This window comes from Scophthalmus maximus, chromosome 3 (genome assembly GCF_022379125.1).
Source record: "Scophthalmus maximus strain ysfricsl-2021 chromosome 3, ASM2237912v1, whole genome shotgun sequence".
Classification (NCBI taxonomy): Eukaryota; Metazoa; Chordata; class Actinopteri; order Pleuronectiformes; family Scophthalmidae; genus Scophthalmus; species Scophthalmus maximus.
Genome location: NC_061517.1, coordinates 11,176,813 through 11,197,153, shown reverse-complemented (window position 1 = coordinate 11,197,153; position 20,341 = coordinate 11,176,813). Strand labels below are relative to the sequence as shown.

Here is a 20,341-nt window from a genome sequence, read left to right as displayed (position 1 = left end):
GAGGGGGGAGAGAGGGGGGAGAGAGAGAGAGATGGAGAGAGAAGGAGAGGGAGAGAGAGAGAGAGGGAGATTGAGAGAGATGGAGAGAGAGAGAGAGGGGGGAGAGAGAGAGAGATGGAGAGAGAAGGAGAGGGAGACAGAGAGAGAGAGAGAGAGAGGGAGATTGAGAGAGATGGAGAGAGAGAGGGGGGGAGAGAGATGGAGAGAGAAGGAGAGGGAGACAGAGTGAGAGAGAGAGAGAGAGAGAGGTCAGCCAGGCTTCCTTTATGCTCTCTTGGCCACCATCAGTCCTCACAACTTCCTCTTTTCTCGCAACAATGCTCAAATACCACGTTTTAGACAGAAAGACAAATTGAAACATAGATGTACTTTATTGATCCAAAACTGGGAAATTCCAGCCTGATTTAATTTTTCTGGCCTTATTTATTTATTTATTTATTTTCCAAGTCTTGAAACAATATGCTGTAATGCCTTTATGGACCATGGACATATGGACAACATCACTGATCATTGAACCTGGATTCAACCCTCCACAGAGCTTTTCCTAAATGATGGGGAGGGAGATCCACAGCCCCTTGCATTATGCATTTTAAGAGACAATGCAAGTGGGTGTCTTTCAAAGTGACCCGTCTATTTAGTGTCCATGAAAATCCCCCGTTTCTGCTGTGAAAATACTGCTTCCGTCTGCATCGTTACAGAGTCGCATGGGGAGTATGTTGTACAGTATGGAAAGGACTCCCTCTGCAGGCTACAGGTGGCACAGCACCTTGGCACTTGACCTTTGCTCTGCAGGCCATAGCTCTCAAATTTACAGCACGTTTCTGGTCAGATTGTTGTCAGACTTATTGCAATTGTCTCTAGTATTACTGCATGTGTTGGACAGTCTGTCAGGTAGGGAAGAAAATGGAATCATCTCAAGAAACACTGGCTGATTGTGATCAGTCCCCTCTCAGTTTTAAAAAGATAGTTCCACTGATGTTATTGAAAATAAAACCTGTTCCACTGATGACTGGCCCGAATAATTGAGCTCCAAGTGTTTCCAGTGAAAAAAAAATACATCTACAGGCTAAAGCTGCATTGCCTCGGGTCATTTGTCAAAAACATGAATAATTTATCAATATGGTTGAAACCTGAAAAGAAAGGATAAAGTTCCAAATGTCTTCATAAATTGATAGAAATCAATATGCTCTTTTCTTTTAGACTCAAATACAGTTAACATACTGTACACATTTATCAAGCTTCAACCAACCCATCCTTACTTTTTATTTGACAAGCTTTCTCGAGCTTTCAAGTCATTATACTCTATTAAAAGCACATCAGAAATGCTTACCGGCACGTACATATATATATCTCTCTCTCTCTCTCTCTCTCACTGGTGCTTTTCCACTTTCCACAGCAAGTATAAGTCAGGATATTTTGGATTGTTTTCTGTCTGTGTTTCCACCTCAATCCATATTCACGAGTAGTGCCGTCGTCTTCAGGAATCCTTGCCTATACGTGTCTCAGCAGGCCTGATCTCCTCTCAGTCAGTCACAATTGTCTGTTTTTCCTATTCCTCCCAAAAGTTGATACTGCCAACACTCTGCCTGTGTTCATGCTTTCCCATTTGAGTCAGAAAAATACGCCAGAGAGCGCACGGCTCAGGAACTTCAAAGGCGAAAGCAAGAGAGACGACGGGGGAGAAGAGAATAAAGGGAATATCTGAAATTGTTTTTTTTGGTAAATTCTGTTAAATTGAGTTTGCCGTTTATGTGAACTTTATGTGAACTGTACTCTCCTCTGGGGTCCAAAAGCAGAAGACCACTCTCCCATTCAAGTGCATTGTCAGGGTTTGAACACAAGAGACCAGGCAGATGGAGGGAAAGTAAACGGACCCTTTAAGCTAAGTAACCATTGACTGCTAATGCACGCCAATCATCCCCCTTTTATGAAATCCACTTCTGATGCATACTTGATCAATACACTAAGAGATATGAATAATAAAAGCAAAGAGCCAATCAGTGTGTGTGTGTGTGTGTCCAGTGGTTCCTGCGTGACCACATCTGCAAATCTGTTTCACAAGAGGCAGGTACAAAAACATTCATTTGACAAACGCAAAACCCGAATCTGCTAAAAGACAGACAACAACCAGCAGAGACCAAAGAACAGGGGAGGAAACAGAGAAGAGAGGCGGAGAGCAGAAGGGATAGTAGAACATGATTTGGGAGTTTATGAATTATTTATGCGGCTGGGATATTTTAAGCCCCAATATCATGTCTGTGAGGAATGAGCGGATGGGGGTGCAGAGAGGAGGAGAGGGATTTGTTTGCCCGTGTCCTTCGCTGCGGGGACTACACACTCATTCAGACACAGACACCCCCAGCCTGTTCTCCCCACATGGTCTCGTACAGACAACAGAAGAAGAATCTTGAGTACTCATCAACACATTTTACCATCAGAGGGGACGATCTGTCTGTATTCTTGTGAATGCATTACACGAGGTGAGGTTGGTTGGTTTAGTGATGGGTCCAGGCTGTGGCTTTTTGACAGTACAACACTCAGAGCTTCTTTCTTTACTGTAATAAAGCACTTAAGACTGAAACCACTGTCTTTTATTCTACAAAAATCTGAGCTAAATTAGAAATATGTGCCATTCACTTCATTTATTTATTTGTTTCTTAACCTAATTCTCCTCAAAAACTAAAGGAATCATTCATTTAAGCAAACCCTCCTAACAGAAAGACAAAATAATGAGCTCCTCGAAGGCTGTATTGCACATTGACTCACATATTTTAAAGGCGAAACAGTAAGTTGGCTCTTACCCTAATAATTTAGCGAATAAAGACACACTGAAACAATTCGGATAAAATTGTTTCTGGATAAACAATGACACAGAATCATCGTTTCTCACCATGCTCACTGTTACATGAGCACGATTCCAGTTCATTTGTAGACACAGTTATGTCTCCTCGTGGACACCAGGTGGCAGATGGGTTAACAGCGAGGGATTTAATTGGAGGGGTCGACTGATAGTGACTCAATCACTCTCGGAAAGTTCCACAGCGACAAAAACGTGAACAGCAAACGCAGCACAGCAGGCGACTTTTGAGGAGAACCCATCAATCCGTCCACCTAGTCGCTAGAAATCCACATGCAGCTGATTGGCATAAGGCGTCTGCAGGTTTACCTCAGTTCAAATGTCTCCAAACTGGTTTTATTATGTGATGCAACCTCACTACTTGATTGCACATGGTTCAGTTTCACCTATGCAGGCGGTTAATGAAAGCGGACGTCATGCTGTTTGTCAGTCCAGACACACACAGACTATTGCAGGTCTGCTAAAGCTTTCCTTTTATCTTTAAACATGCTCATTTTTTAAAAAATTGATTAACTGAGAGTTACACTGTCACTGTTTGTCAAGTGTAACTGTGACTCTGTACTTTTAGCAATTCTGTTTTCATTGTTTGGGCTAAGAAGAAATCGTGGGGCGCATTCAAAACTCCTTTACTTTGATCATGCATAATCCTTGACAGTGTTGTTGTTGTTTTTGTTCTTCCTCTGAAGCTCACAACAGTGCTGGGTAGGCTACTGCATGTAAATTACCTTGTTATGCCTCTCAACAGCTTACTTTGTGTTTCACTTCACAGGCCCAGTTTTGTTGTTTTGACTGACACAAAGGCAGATGGAGAACAGTAAGGAAACCACACGGCTGAAAATACTATCAGTGGTATATTTACTGACAATTCGTCCTCTACCTTGTATTTCACGTGAATGCATTTATGAATTATTGCCTACAACTGCTGCAGGTCCACTTCATTGATCAGATGGAGATGTGATTCGGCTATTTGCAAAATTTCCACGCGTATTAAGACGGTCTTGAAATTCCTCACCCCATTCTATTAAATGTAAGTAATGTTTGTGGGAGCATCTTTAAGTCAACAGTATCATTTTATCGGCGGCTATTTCATACGCTATAAATGTACTCGAAGACAGTATTGAAGACCACTTGCTGTGCTGCGTGTTTGTCTGTAAGTAAAAGTGGTTGATGGAGGGGCAGCCGACAGAATGAAGGCCAAACCTGTAAATCCATTCAGCTCATTAAACACGTTGACAGGCTACAGCTCCCCGGTGGTGTCCTTTACTGATGCGTCCGCCTTCTTGTCTATTCAAACCCTGAACCCAGCCCACCCCTCCTAGTATCCACTCCCTATTTTAAACTACATCATCCCTGCGTCTGATATATGTGTATGTCGGAATTTCATTTCAACAATTACTACTCGTCCAACCACAACAACAAAAAAAATCTAATTTCACAAAAAACTGTGGAATATGCACAATCCGCTGGCTGCTTGACATAGTTAAACAGCCAGCGGAGGCATTCCCCTCCAAACAGAAGGGAAACCTAATGCTATGAATAGAAGAGTGAAGGAACCTCCACTGCTGGAACAGGAGTGCTAAAGAGAGGGCTCCCCCCTCCTCCACACACATTCATAAAAATGTTCAGATGTGCACACTATACACAATACATACACAGGTTTCCCCTGTGGAACCTGGTGTGCAATAAAGAAAGTTCAGGATGACAGGCCATTAACTGGCATGTGTATTAGGTTATAAATCAGCACATACTGCAATGGTGTTCACAGCATGTGAGCCGCATGCACTCGGTCCATTGGGTTTTGCCTCATATGACATTCAAACACAAGTGCACCTGTGACAGGCTTCATGGGGGAAACTGGGTAGGAAAACTCACTGGTAAAACATGAATTCCATCATTTTTCTTGAGGCCACTTTAGGTAATTTGATTAATAAATATTGGCCCTTTGGCTGGCTTATAGTGGAGCTCATGTTTAATACATGGCTAATCAAACAGCAATCTGTGAATCAATGCCAATGCGACTAGTTTCTTGGCCGAAATACCAGAACCCGCTCGGCGGCGACGGTAAGAGGGAGCATTGTACTCCTGCTAACACGTGTCTGGGAGAAGAATGAGATCACCCACTGTCCATTACTTTGATGCTCAGAGAGGCTGGAGAGGCAGAGATGGAGAGGGATTAAACACAAGGGGAAATGTGTGGGAAATGAAATGTGAGAGGGACAAATGATAGAAAGGGAAAGTGGGTACGAACACAAGCAGCTGTGATGAGGGCAGAGGAGAAAGGCAACGAGCGGCGAGACGAACACATCCAGCTACAGTGGACGTGATAGACTCAACTCAACGGCCCTGATGCGGAGGACATTTGTACTTGTCACAATCTCTGTTGAACCCAGAATAAGGAGCATTTTGCCCCCCCCCCCCCCCCGCTGGTCTCTAAATAGACCACTTCGCTTTCTCAGTAAACCACAAAGTGCGTAAGATTCACATTCACCCAAAGGGAGAAGCAGGACACAAGCCATCGAGGAGGTGAGGGTGGAGGGTCGATTCAATTATCCCTTCTGTAATGGACACGAGAGCGGCGGCGGCTGCCGCAGTGCTGTCATCAGTTCATACTGTCTATGAACATTCAAGCTTTTCTTTCTCACAACCTCCTTATCTTTGCTTTAAGAGACCCACCCATTTCTTACACACCGTATGCTTGAGTGTCTAACAGGAGAAACAGCAGGTTGTTGTGGACTCCATGTAAACAATCACTGACTTAGATTTCGAGAAATAGCTTTGGATCAATTCTGTGCATCCTGAATACCCAATATAAAGAACTTTGTTAAGATGAATAACATCAGAGTTTAACAATCGTTGCATCGCATACAAAAAAAAATCAAGCACCTTTAGAACGACAGAAGCAAAACAGATGCGTGAGGTTATTGTAAAGATGTTATTGTTGATATAACCATCAGACCATTACTATTATCATTCATAATTGTTTTTATAATTTACGAGTATTTTTGAATGACAAAAGTGCCTCTCATGTTTTCTATTGATCAGTTCATTGTAAGTCCTTGTGAAGTGCTCAGATCCACATTTCCTCTGTATGTACCAACGGACTGTTTACATCTTGGTTCAGTCTTTTTCTGACAATGGTAAAAAACAAACAAACAAAAAACAAAAAACAGGTTGTAAACATATGACTTGGCAGAATCCACCATGAGAACACGATGCAGCGTAGGAGCATGGGGATTAACCGAAGCACATTCAAAAATATTCCTGCCTGACAAATAGTTGAAGAAGGCAGTGGAATTAGAGTGAGTGGAATCTGTTGTCAGGAGGTACATATATATTAAGACAGTACAGGCAGACTTTAACTGACCAAGGCCGGCATGTGTATTTCAGTCAAACCTCCAAAATCAACCAAAAAGTAACATTCAAATACAAAAAAAACCCATGACAAAACAAGGCAAGAAACAAAGATAAAATTGTACAGTGTCTGATGACACATAAATTATCATAGAAAATAGTATTTCCTTTTTGATTTTTCCATTCGTTGTCTTTGGAGCATATGAACCTAAGAGCTAATTCACCTACTATGCAACTTGAGTTTCTTGGATTAGTTCAGCAAGCATACACTTGGATTCCCTGCTACATGGGAATCTGCACACGGCAGGGGTTCATTTCAAAGCTGAAGCTTTTAGGCATTTTTTTAAGACATCACTGAAAGCAGCCGTTAACTGTTAAATACATTGTTTACATGGCTACGTGTGTTGACCACCGGCAGCGGCTTGAAAGTCCATTCAGTTTGTGGGCACTGAAGTGTCGATAAAACCCGCAGGTACATGTCTGTCCTGGCAGAAAAATGTTCACGGGCAGTGTGTGTACAATAGCTGTATGTATTCAGAAGTACAGGAGATATGTGTTTTCCTCGGTTCAAATCCTGATGTGCCATCTTGTTTGCGAGAGACTGTGTCTGTCTTTGACAGAGAGTGTCACTTCAGTCGTGTGCTTGGTAGCAAGAGAGGGAAAAGACGGCAGTCCAGATGAAAGCCTTCGGAGGTCACATAAAGCCACATAGGTGCTCCAGTACAGTGTGGAGAAAGACAAGAATACATCGGAGTAAAAAGTAGAGGGGTTTGGGCAGTGTTTATCCTACTTTCATCGTCATATTTTTCTTCATAATCGTTCCTCTCTTTCCGTCCTTTGCCTCTATTCAAATCCAGCTAATTCTGCAGCTCGTCCTGTAAACACATACACAAAACCCATAGATCTCATCTCCAGCGAGTGTAGCGAGACATTCCTTTCCATTCCATTCAGTTTTCTTTGTTTGACATAGTACATGCATGTGTTCACTATATGTATACAGTCTGTAAACAGTGTGCCGGGGTGGTGTAGAATAAACAGAGCACCGCGGTCCGTCTGGCCTGGAGTCAAGAAGTGCAGTGATTTAGATAACTGCTACCACATTCACTATAAGAGCCACACACTCAGCTTGCATCTAAAAGCTCTCTTTGCCCCCTCTCTTCCTCGCTCTCTTACCAACACACACACACAAAACACTACACACTTAGCGTGATGGACCTATATGTCGGAGACGGGCACTCCGACAGTCCCTTGGAGCATCATGATACACTCGGCTGAGCAAAAAGTCAGACCGACCAACTGTTTGAATCTCTGTGCATCCGCTGGGTTGGCAGCACATATACAGGAGTATCCGGTGTTGTGCTTTCACTATGAGACAGAGTTACCGGGTTGTGACAGCAACAGACTATAAAGACTATATAGACAACGGGAGATGGACATATGTCAACAAACTAAACTGTGGATCTTACTGTAGCTTTGACGATCCCTGGTCTGGAGTCAGTGTGGCTCTGGACTCCAATGTCAACATCCTGACTTTTCCAAAAACCTGTCAGATCTCATGAGTTTTCCTTTTTCTCGATCCTCTTTACAATACGAGAGATGGTCAACAAACCATCTCACGGACACACAACCCACTCTGGATAAATACTTCACATTGATTGCGTATTCAACAGCATCTCAAACAGCAAAGGCAGAAAGATGCATATACAAAGCATCACTCAGACTTCTCAAACCACACACGTTTTCTCTCACATATTGCACATGGCGCCAGTATCTCTACAAACACAAGAGTATATTCAAGCAAATTTGCCATTTTTAGTATTATTCATACTAATGCATGCTATGATGAATAGGACGTGCAGCGCTACAATAGCAGAATAGCATCTGTTTGATGAAAGGCTAATGGAGGACACATACAGTGGGTCCTGCATTATGTAGGCAAAATGCATCAATGGAATGACTGTTCAAGTTATATCAGTAAAAGAAAAGTTCTGAGAAAAAAATGATCTCTTTTTCCAAAAAATACCATAATCCAGGTGACATCTGTCTTTGGTGACCTGATAGTTGAGCTAGCAACAATTTGAAGGCTGTAAAATCTTCAAATTTAAATCTTCAAATTTAAATGACTGAAATTTTTTTGGTTCCAGGGGCAGTTGACTAATTTTGAAGTATTGTTTAAGGGGAAAAATATGGGACGGATCACACAACAGGCTAAACTGACTCATCAGTTTGATTAGGTAGGATCAATTTCAATCAATTTCACACGTATTGCTAGTGAGACTCTGGATGTCACACGCAGGATTACAGTAGCTGGCGTCACTGGTTTTAAAAAGATGGATCTTAAAAATCTCAAAGATTAACTGTAGCTGATCGCTGACCTCTGTCTTTAGTAACATTTGGAATTTCTAGAGTAATGAAAGCCTTGATGGATTGTACATCAAACGTTGTGGCAACAAACATTTAACTGTGCAGAAATAAACTCCTGACAAACACAGTGAACAAAATTCTCACCCAAGATCGCTCCTCAACCTCGACTGATCTATTTCTACAAACTTGGAATGCTATGAAGTCAAAGAGGGCGATAATTGATGCTGGGCAGTGGTGCCAAACTACACGCTGCTCACTGTTACAACAGTGGAGCAGGGAGCAGCTAAAGAGACACTTGAGGGTACAGTCAAGAGGATGGGGAAACATCACTGATTCACTCAGAACATCATATTCACAGTCTTTCTTCCTACATTGGGTGTTTCAACCATAAAAAAAAAATTGTTGTAAGAAGCGCACATTCATCATATTACAACAAACACATTACAACAAATTGAATGAACATTCACCAATAAATAAGACATTCACTTTGCTTAGAGGGACATATCTTCCGTCCACCTGCTATAGCCAGCATTTGCTGGAAATAAGGGCAGAGTCTTGGCGAGTGTGTACATATGATAAGTCCACTTGAACTTCATCAAAGACGGGAAATTGGCAGGAAAAAGAGGCCGGTGTGCTTTTGTGGTCCACAATTACAGAACAACATTGTCACATATCTGTTGGTCTGCACAGAGGTCTCTAGCTTGTACTAGACAATATATCTAGTGAGGGGCGAGGGAGTGAAGCTAGTGCACCCAGGCTTTCGTCTCTCACATAGAAAGAAAAACAAATGCTCTCTCTTTCTCGGTTTTCCCCTGACTGAACAGCTGTGATCTTGCTGTGATTTTGTTTTTCCTCTGAGTCGGGACCTTGGCAGTTAGAGCAGCAGATTACAGTTGCTCATGTAGGCCGATAGTATGGCCTGTTTTTTTTTGTTGTTGTTTTTTTCTCTTTCGAATCACAAGTTACATTTAAAAATTAAGGTAACGCTGATCTAAATTATTGTTATGTTGCGTCATCTCTCGGCGGCAGCTTGAGCAAGAAGGTAGAAACTCGTGGTCCCTTTACACTGTTTACATTGATTATTACTGGTTAGGCTACTATTCGGCTACTGTGGCGAGCAGGACGACTACTGTCATATAGATAAGACTAACTCCATGCAGACACTGACAATGTCCTTAATACGACACATCGTAGTTCTAGGGTATGCGACGATACGTCCATAGGATAATGGGAGAATAAGAGGTCTTTCGTTTGACCTTATCACCAAGATAATCTCACCGCTCTGGACTCCCATACTGGGCGCTATACATTGGCCAATACAGGGACTCATACAGCCTTTCCTGTTACAGTCCCTGTAGACCCCAGCTGAAGTAAACCATCTTCAGTAGCTCACATTATACATCTGTACGCATCTTGGTGATGTTCACATAGTTAGTGTTGGCCAGGGTGCAATTTCCTGTTTTCATGCCCTCTGGTCTGAAGTCCTCAGTGCTGTGGTTCACAGCCTCCTGGATCTCCACATATTCAGATTTGCTGAGAGTGGATCCACTGCCACTGCGACCACTCTTCTTCAGATCGTCAGCTGAGCTGGCTTTAGGCACACTTGGGCTATTCAAATACTGTGCCTGCTCCTCGCCCTCCGTCTCCCTGTGGTAGAAGTAGTTGAAGTTTGACACAATGACAGGTACGGGCAGGGCAATAGTCAGAACACCAGCTATTGCACAGAGAGACCCCACAATCTTGCCCCCGATGGTTGTTGGGACCATGTCTCCATAGCCTACAGTGGTCATGGACACCACGGCCCACCAAAAGGCCTCAGGGATGCTGCTGAACTGGGACTGTGGCTCGTCTGCTTCTGCAAAGTAGACAGCACTGGAGAAGAGGATCACACCGATAAACAGGAAGAAGATGAGGAGGCCAAGCTCACGCATACTGGCCTTCAGAGTCTGTCCCAAGATCTGGAGCCCCTTGGAGTGACGTGAGAGTTTGAATATACGAAACACCCTCACCAGACGAATCACACGGAGAATAGCCAAAGACATAGCCTGCTGGCCCGCCTGGCCGTCCTCTGGCCTCTCTGCTAGCTCTGTGCCCAGCGTGATGAAGTACGGGATGATCGCCACAATGTCAATGATATTCATGATGTTGCCAAAAAATCCAGCTTTACTGGGACAGGCAAAGAACCTCACTAGGAACTCAAAGGAGAACCAGATGATGCAGAGGGTTTCCACAATGAAGAAGGGATCCGTAAAATAAGCAGAGCTGTCATGCATATAGGTGGCATTATACATGGAATGGGGCGAATATTTGTACATCTCCTCATCATCATTTCGGAAAACTGGCAGCGTCTCAAGGCAGAAGCTGACGATAGAGATAAGAATCACCATGACGGAGATTATGGCAATGATGCGAGCAGGACCTGAGCTCTCTGGATATTCAAACAGCAGCCACACTTGTCTTTGAAATTCATTCTCTGGCAGAGGCCGCTCCTCCTCCTTTATGAAACCTTCATCCTCTCTGAAGATTTCCATAGCCTCCTCGCCCAATTCATAAAACCGGATCTCCTCAGAAAAGATGTCCAAGGTCACATTTACAGGACGACGCAGCCTCCCGCCTGATTGGTAATAATACAATATAGCATCAAAACTCGGTCGATTCCGGTCAAAAAAGTACTCGTTCCGGAGAGGATCAAAATACCTCATCCTTTTTTTGGGATCACCCAGTAGCGTCTCTGGAAATTGGGAAAGGGTCTTGAGCTGCGTCTCAAAACGCAAGCCGGAGATGTTGATGACGACCCTCTCGCAGCACTCATGATCTGGCTCCAGATCGTACTGGTCATGAGGCTGACCCGAATGTGCTGCTGCTTCATCCGCAGGGTCGCTGGTCGCAACCGTCATGCTGGAAGGCGATGGGTCCTGCAGCTTTCAGATTGGGTGGGGCCACGTTGGGCCACAACGAGAGAAAGACGTCCCACACTTGTGGGTTCGGGTGCGGGCAGATCTGCCAGTGAGGAGCTACAGGACAAGACAGAAAGCAAAGGAATACTGCAATATTAATGTTTTCTATTCAGTACAATAACTTGCATTCATTGGCAGTTTTTTCTTTTTTTTTTATCCGTTCCGTTCCATTAATGCAACATGCTTCACTGGTCAAAGTCGTCCGTAGTTCCCAGAAAAGGCCTTCTTGCAAACAGGCTCGAGCAGGGCCGCTCGCAAAAATAACAGGCAGGAGTGGCAGAACCGTCTGAGCGCATTGGCTCCGTTGTGTCTATGTGTATTAGGTTATGAGTTCTCCCTCATTTGAGCATGCTGCAGGATCAATATGCTCGGCAGTAATACTGTATCAGCTCTCACAGGGTGCAGTTACAACGAACAAATCTGATTACATGCTGAGTGCTCCATACAATCTGTGAGATAAATGTCCCTCTCTCTGTATGCGTCTCCCCAAAAACAAGAAAAACTTCATGGTGTCACCGATCATATTAATAGTTTATCAGTAGGTTATATTTAGGGATATTTGTCATAGCCGGTGATTTACAAAGCCTGCGTTAGCGCAGAGCTGTTTGCAGTAACATTTAAACCTGTTAGGCCACTGCATGAAGCCATGCGGGCTATATAAAGATATTGGAGGAGCGATGGAGTTTACTTTAGATCCACAGTCACAGATGGGGAGTTTTGGTCGTGAAAGCAGCAATCAACAACAAAAACAAGGGGTCCTACCTATTTCCACTGGCACTGGTCAGGCTTGTTTACAGTCTGTCCTCTAGAGTGGTAACGTACAACTGGGCCAAGGAGGAAGTTCGCCGGTCAGAAGTTAGTCCGAAGTATGGCTTCTCTCTGCCGGCCATACATCACCCGCAGCTCCGGCTCTGCAGCAGCGCAGCAGTGGGGAGTGGGAGAGGGGGACAAGGCGTGAGGATGCAGGAGCGACCTCTCCACCCTCAGTGACCATGCAGATGCAAGTTGTGATGCTGCTGGGTTGTTTTTGGAGCTGTTTGAATGCTTGCATGAGCGAAATGTGACGCCCCAGATAAAGGTGATCATTTATCGCCTGATATCTGCAGAGACTCACTGAGGGAAGGAGGTTCTGAGGGAGGAGACGCTTCCACTCGGAGGCTCCCATCATGCTTCAGCAGAATTTAATCTCAGGCGGAATCACCTGTTTGATTCGCAGACAGGTCCGTATTCCGCGCAAGGGGGGGGATCTCTGTCTTTTAGCTCATTCAAATGATATTTTCAAAATTTATCTCCACGTAGAGTCCACCGTGTTGTTGGTTGTTTTTTTTCTTTTCTGTTCGGAAATATCCATATGAACCCACCGATGATGCGCATTAGTAACAAATGGAGGCGAATGTGCTTCGCGTCATTGCACGGAACAACGCAGTCTCCTGGTTGGCTGTCATTTTTTTTAAAAAAGTGATGTGGAACTATTTCTGTCTCACATTTGCGACGAGGCAGCCATAGGTCTAATGCACACTGGGATGTCCACACACCAAATGGCAAATGTCGTATAGTTGATGGGCACGCGCCAGTGAGATAGTTTGGAGCGGCAGGTGCGGTGCCAGACATGCTCAAGCCATTATTCAGCCCTTCTCCCGAGGCAGCCACGACAGACTCCATGCACTAAACAAAGCAGCAAAGCATCACTTGCCGGACTACTAACACGTATATACATAGATTGCACATGATGGCATGCAGGAATTCACCCCGTGTCTCTCGGTCTCCTCTTAAAACGTGCCTCGAGGTCGCGAGTCCATCCCGTCATGTCTGTCCCTCTTCCCTGTTTTTTTTTTCTTTTCTTTTTTTGTTTCCCCCACTAGGGTTTGTCCGGCGGCTGTGTCATCTCATCACGACTCAACAGTTGTTTTTTTTTTTTTTTCCGGAGCTGCCGTCTGGTCCCACGTCTTTCACAATTCACCACGATTCAGCACGGCTGAGACGCGTGGGCTGCGGCCGGGCATCGCGGCGCATACTAACAGCTCCGCGCGCGCCTCGCCCCGTCCCTTCGCGCTGCCTCTTCCCACCCCGGCGCGCTCCTGTCCGCGCTGCTCCACGTTAAAGGGGAAGCATCGCCCGTCCACGGGGCCTGCGACGAGGCATGCGCGTCCCAGGGTGAGGGTAGAGGATGGAAACCTCTGTTTGGCACAAACTGACAACGAGTTGAGCGATATCATTTTCTAAACGTTTCCAAAATCTGCTATATATTTACACTGGACAACTGTCCAGTGCAGCAAGTTAACTCTGGTCTGAAGGTAGAAAGAAAATTAAGATGCTACCTGTAATGTAAACAGCGTGTTGTTATGGTCTGGATGAATGTCAAGGGAACGTGACAGCAGGGAATAAGTTCCCCTGAACAGAAACCAGGGAAATGGATTGAAGGATTGCTGAGTCAGAAGTGTGCATATCTGTAACCACTGTGAACAAAACAACAAAGTGGTTTTCTGAGCTATTTCAAGTGACCCCGTGAGGCAGGTGGGTTCAGAACCCTAATCTGTTGGTGTGCCTTCTTGTGTTTGTCTGCACAAATAGAACAGTTCAGCATGTGCTCAGACATTATGACGGTGGGTTTGAAATGTGCGAGTAAGCTGTGTGTGCCTCTTTCATATCGGCGGATTATAAGAGGCAGGCTGAAATATAGTTTGTTGATTATGTTCTAATCATTTACGCACCTGAATACTGTATCACAGTCCACCTAGTACTGCCCCAACTATTACTGGTACTCACACTCACGGGGGGTTGATGCTCAAAAAAGCAATTGCAAATTAGATTAAATTCATGCACGAGTCCAGCGATTATAGGGCGAAATGAAATGGTTACGAGGAACTTCTCTCGCAGACGGGTCATCCCTGGCCTCCTTTCCTCCACTGGTGGAAAGTGGGCCCGGTTGGAAACACAGATATGTCTCCAGGCAGAGAGTGGGAATTGCACAGGAAAGAAACAGAGACTCCCCAGAGAATACACGAGGAACGCCACATGCATTCTCCTTGCTCTGCCACAGCCCAAGGACAGGTTCAACAAGATGTATAATCCTCCTCCAATCAAAGTGTCAAAAATACTAATCAAGATGATGACATGGGTCCACAGGGATTACACTCTGCATAGGGTGAGTGCAAACAGTGGGTCACTCTGTGGTCACTCTGCACCGAGTGTGTAACCGTTTTCCACTCTCAACCAGGGGCAAGGGACACTTGTACATGAGCAGGCTGATTGATGGCCAGGAACTCTTAAATCCCTACCGTCCGTGAATGTAAATGAAGCAGCCCCATTTCTAAATGCAGGGCGGGCAGCTCAGAGCCTGAGCACCAAGGCCCCAATGCTTGGTGTCAGGAGTGGGACAATTCATCATCCACCACCACCAGCACATTCCGAGCAATTATCTATAACAGTTTTACTAGTAGGATGTGGAAGAGGGCACTTAGATGATGGGATATGGGATTGAGTTTGTTGAGATGGGGGGGGCCTGTGAGTCATATCCTCTATTGACTGTTTTATTTCATTCAGTATGCACGCACTATATTTGTGGTCAAAATTCAGTATTCCTGAGCATGACTGTGACTCTTTCCTTAACCTCAACCAACTGGTGGATGAAATGAATGATGAATGAAACCCTAATCAAAATAAACCTAACATTGTCCTACCTGATAACTCCAATCCATCCCTGTTGACACAACACAACATAAAACACTATTGTTGAATATTTTGCAGTTATCTGAAAGATTGCATTAAAAAAAAAAACTGACTACAGAGCAAAAAACATATTTAGATGATGAAGAAGTTGTTTCAAATGAACATGATTTGCAAGAGATACAGGCTTTATTATTGAGCAAATGTTTTTTCTAACTCACTGCTCCGTCGTCGATCTATAGCTGAGTTTTCCTACTGTGGGGCGTGCCTCCCCCCAGGGGGATGTGAAGCGAAGACACTGCCTGAGGTGAAGGGGACAGTTTTATATCTGAGGTTCTCCCTGTTGATTTCTCCTCTTTAAGGAAAATAGTCCTTTTGGGGGAATTTAAGTCAAGATACTGCAGATGCCGTTAAGTAAAACCTATTCGATTTTAAAAGACAAATTCATTATAATATTCTTTCAAAACTCAGTTTAATCTTAACACATTTACACTCATTTTTGATTAATTGTGATCCTGTCCAATGACCGTGCAGCAATATCGATTGCAAGTACAACTCTACAACTACAACGCTTCTCAATCAGGGAGCACAGATGTCAGACTTTGAAAACTCCTGAGTAAACTTGATAAACAGTCTTAAATTACTGGCGTACAGTTGACCCACAGTTTTCAGGACCATTAACCCCTCCAACAGTTTAAGATCCTCAGTTCTGTCTCCCATTCCCCCTCACCTTCAGGTTCTGCCAAGTCTCAGCAGATTGGAACCATCGATTCTGTTTTGTGTTCGGCCAAGCAGACCAAATGGAACCTCGCAGAGAAACATAAGAATGCTTTCTAACTAATGACCCCACAGGACTGCATTAACCATGTCTGCGCGTTGTTCACTGTATGAGAAATCATTTCAATTTAACGTGGCATATTTTGATTGTGGACCCTTTGTGCACCGTCGTAGCTGTACAGTCCTTATTGACCCCTCCCCCCCCCAAAAAAGTCTCTGTGTTGTTCATGTGAAACCTTCTAATGATATCTGCACAAATAGTGTGGATATATTGAGATCTAACATATTTGTGTATCAGTAGGTGAGTCATTTATCCACCTTTCGACAGAAGACTGAAGGAGAAGAGTGTTGTCCGGGATGACCTCTGCTGGTGATCACTGATCTATCAACTATAATCAATAAAAAAATTGATAAAATACAGTTTTGTTTAAAAATCTAAAACTCTCTCTCTCTCGCTCGCTCGCACGCACGCACGCACGCACATGCACATTTAGTCAAAGTCACGCTGACTGCATGTTTCTTTATAGAGTCCAAGACAAGAAAAAGCTACACCTGTGTTCATAAGTTCCTGAATGAAAGCATCACATGGCATCTTAGCCTCTCATTTCACTGCCAACAGAAGAAAACCCGTCTAATCCTAATTAATTGTGGCACGTCGTTATCATATTAGCTCCCACAATCAGCATTGCCCTCGACGACAACAAGCCAAGGAACTCATTTGTCATCATCAGCTTACTTTGACCCTTCATCCCTCTTTTCCCCACAATCTTCAACCCTTACACTTCTCTCCCCTTGCAAGTCTTCCTCTGGGGTCACCCTGAATTTAGAGACTGACCGTAGAAGATCTCTACCGGCTCGTTGAGAGCAGCCAGGCTGATGATGATCACTGCTTCCCTGATGAGATATATGTCCTCACCTTCAGAGTAGAGTACCGTGGTATTGATTCTGGATGTTGTTTCACTTTCTGTTGTTTTCTCAGCCGTAGAAAAACAGGGAAAAATCAATGACCTAACTGGGGGTGTGGCTATGGCTAAGAGGAGGATATGTGGGTTAATATGAATGATATCTATACTGCACGGGTAGATATGCAAACCTCAATATGTGGGGTGTATATGCAAGGCTTGGGCTGACTTTGAAACATAATATCCAGTGAATGTGCACCGGCACAAAGGAAATCCCAGTAAATGTTATCTTCCGACACTGCAGGCAACAGTTAAGTGCTGCCTGTCTAGTCAGGTCAATCAAATCAACGGTGGCTGTATACAACCACAGTTCTGGCAGCCACAGGCGTCATCTATCATCTTGTCCATAGCATGTACGTCTCATGTGACAGCCGCATGTGGTAAGCCTCTGTCAGAGCCAGCGTACATTGACTGGGAAATACAATACGTGATGCAATGACAGGGATGGGATCAGGAGAAATTCTCGAAATTCTGTCAGGAAGAGAAGACGCGTCACAGTGGGAGTGGGAGAGAAGTTGAGAGAGTGAGGAGAGTAACATCAGGAAATGCAGTAAGAGAGGTGTGCAGAAAATGAAAACGCCGGGGAGGAAGGGAACAATAGAGGTGAAGAAGGTTGCAGATAAAGGTCGCACTGACAGAGTGATGAGTCATCCAGTGGAGCGCAGCAGCATCGCTCACTCTCTTTCCTCGTTTTACACTATCACCCTCTTTACCATCTGCCTTTTTGTTTTGAAGCAAAACCTGAGATGACGGGCAGCAGATGACCTCCTCCAAAAGCAAGAAAAAGAAAAAAATCTGTCTCATGATCTGGATGTGAATGTGCTACACGCATGACTTTGAATGCATGTTTGTTTGTTTGTTTGTGCCTGCGTGAGTTGGTACGCATCTACGAGTACATATATGTGTGTGTCTGTGTCATACTGTACATGTGGCTAGGGAGTCCCACCTTGTCTGCCGTGCCTGTGTGTAGAAGCTGGAACTGATCAGCCAATCAGCATCAAGAAATAATCTGTTTATTTGCAGAAGCACTGGCAACAGCATCATCAGCCTTAGCAACTACCCTTCTCTGCACGGCCACTGGTGTGACTGCACGGTGAAGGCTATCACATCATTTACAGTAGCAAGGAAAAAGTGATCCACTTAAAACTGTAGGTGGCAGGTTTGAAGAATAAAAGAAAATGGTTTCATTCACCTTTATGTTGTGTTATATTAAGAAAAAAATACATTTGTAATAAATAGTGCGATTATTTCAAGAAGCTCAACCATTTTGAAGGGTAAAGGAACAACAAAAGAAGAAATAATATAGCATCACCAATTGATAATTATTAAAACAATATGATCTGCAGAGAAATATGGCCTGTATCTGCAGGTAATAGAAACTTCTAGGTGAGTTTAAACACTGCACACCATCTATTTAACACCAAATGGATAGCGACTTGCTATTGGAGCTTTAAGCAGCTAGACCAAGACTCAAACTCAGACACAACAGAAACAATAATTAATGGCAATAACAGGAACAAATGGATGATAATGTTGCTCAGTGTGTTACAAACTTATCTGCTGCCCTCAAGTGGCAAACAAAGAGTTATTACAGATTGAAATTATTCCACCTTCTCAGAGTTGTTGGGATTCCCCTTTAATCAGTAGCTGTTGTTGGCAGTTTGCCCTTCAGTACCTGTGTGTTATTTTTGTGCACAGGCAATCTGATTTTCTGGCTCAAGAACGGATGTTGGCATTATCCATATTCCACTTAGACCTGCTGTCCAGATGGTGTCCCTCAGACTCAATCTGCCTGTTGGACACTACAATGATCCGTAGCCAGAGACACTAACAAACACACACACACACACTCACACAAAAATAATAATACACCATTAAACACACATGCACCTACAAAGCGACCCCCTGCCAACAGTGTGCACATAAATGCTGCAGCAGTTGATTGTGAAGCAGGCAGGTTAAACGGCGATACCCCCACCTGCAGAGAGCAGAATCAATTCTATGGCTTTTTTTTTTTTTTTTTTTTTTTTTTTTTTATAAAAACTTACCTACAACCCTCTCTTGTTGCTATGGAGATTTCCCGCTGTAGCGCCCTGGCTGGTTGTGAGCTTTGATGACATCGCAGGTATTTTAGTGATCCCAAAGGAAGTACTATAGCTTTTCACCAACACCTTAAATTGCAAATCTATAGAGATAGAGAAAGACAATCAGGCAGGGAAACATAACTGTGCTGCACCGGAAAACACTGGTAATATTTAGCCGAGGCGTATATCACCACATTTCCAACATGCTACACAGGGAGGCAGTTTGATAGTCACACTGTGCCATCTGCCCAACATAGATGGCAGATAGATGGCTTACTGGAACAATAAAGCACACTTGCTCATACACAGCGTGACGTGGTGATGGCTGTTAACCTCGGTGAGAATGTTAATATTTACCTCCTCGGCCCCGAGAGGATCAGAGGTTTTCCACTGGACTCGTAGCCATGGTCTTCTGGGAACAGTCAAGTATGTAGCGATGCGGAATAATTTTCCCAGGGACTTCAAATTAAAACTGGTAATCATCGTGGAAAATGTTTAAATCCTTTACATCTTTCTGATGTTTCCGTTCTTAAATCAGACATAAATGTGTCTTTACATCAATATTTTTTCCAATAATTTACTGATGTTTGCAAATAAATGCAGTAAAGGACTGGCATGGTCACCCTGTTACAGAGAGATGGCCTTGATCTGTCTGCTCCTGCACAGCTACACTCGAGGCCTCTGTTGTGCGAGTATGTTTTTCAGCTGTCTACAGGGCTGCGAGCCAGACTTTGCTGTTCACTCCTATAAGGCTGGCACTGTGCAAGGCTCTGCATGGGGAACACTTATTAAACATTGACATTTCATGCGTGTCAACAACATGTTTACGGATACCGACTCTCTGATTGACTCAGATCAACACAATCACTTTTTATATATTGTAGAATTATTATGATCACTTTAGTGATCTAAGCTATTTCATATTTTGTTGCTCTGCCTTTATTTCACATGATCCTTTTTTGAAATGTGTCCAGAGATGGGGCACAGCGGATATCTAGCGGGAGAGAGCTCCAGAGAGTGGGGGGCCACCGCACTGAATGTCCCCCATGGGTTCTCAGGCTGGTACGAGGGATGGTGAGAACACCCGTATCAGAGGACCTTATGGTTCTGGGATGGGTTATAATGGTGGAGGAGGTCAGACAGGGTAACATTTTGTATACGATACAGGACATGACAGGAAGCCTGGCAAGATGGATGAGAACCCTAGCAACCCTGAGTTTTGTACATACGGGAGCCTGTCCAGGTCCTCGCTGGTGACGCCGAACAGGACTCCATTGTGCTAATACTAAAAAAACGACATCAATAACAACAGTACAACTCATG

At 44.0% G+C, this 20,341-nt stretch overlaps 1 protein-coding gene across 2 annotated transcripts; it reads right to left on the bottom strand.

Moving 5' to 3' along the window:
* Positions 1-9,427: 9,427 nt before the first annotated feature.
* Positions 9,428-14,114, bottom strand: kcna2b (potassium voltage-gated channel, shaker-related subfamily, member 2b). Of its 2 annotated transcripts, XM_035644784.2 has the most exons (3): positions 13,278-14,113; positions 12,292-12,440; positions 9,428-11,586 (listed from the first exon to the last, which is right to left on the bottom strand). In XM_035644784.2, exon 3 carries the CDS (start codon positions 11,467-11,469, stop codon positions 9,967-9,969), a length of 1,503 nt encoding a protein of 500 aa, XP_035500677.1. In that variant the 5' UTR covers positions 11,470-11,586; positions 12,292-12,440; positions 13,278-14,113; the 3' UTR covers positions 9,428-9,966. The 2 variants fall into 2 exon arrangements, with proteins under 2 accessions (XP_035500677.1, XP_035500678.1); XM_035644785.2 differs by lacking the exon at positions 12,292-12,440 and having other exon boundaries at positions 13,278-14,114.
* Positions 14,115-20,341: the final 6,227 nt, after the last annotated feature.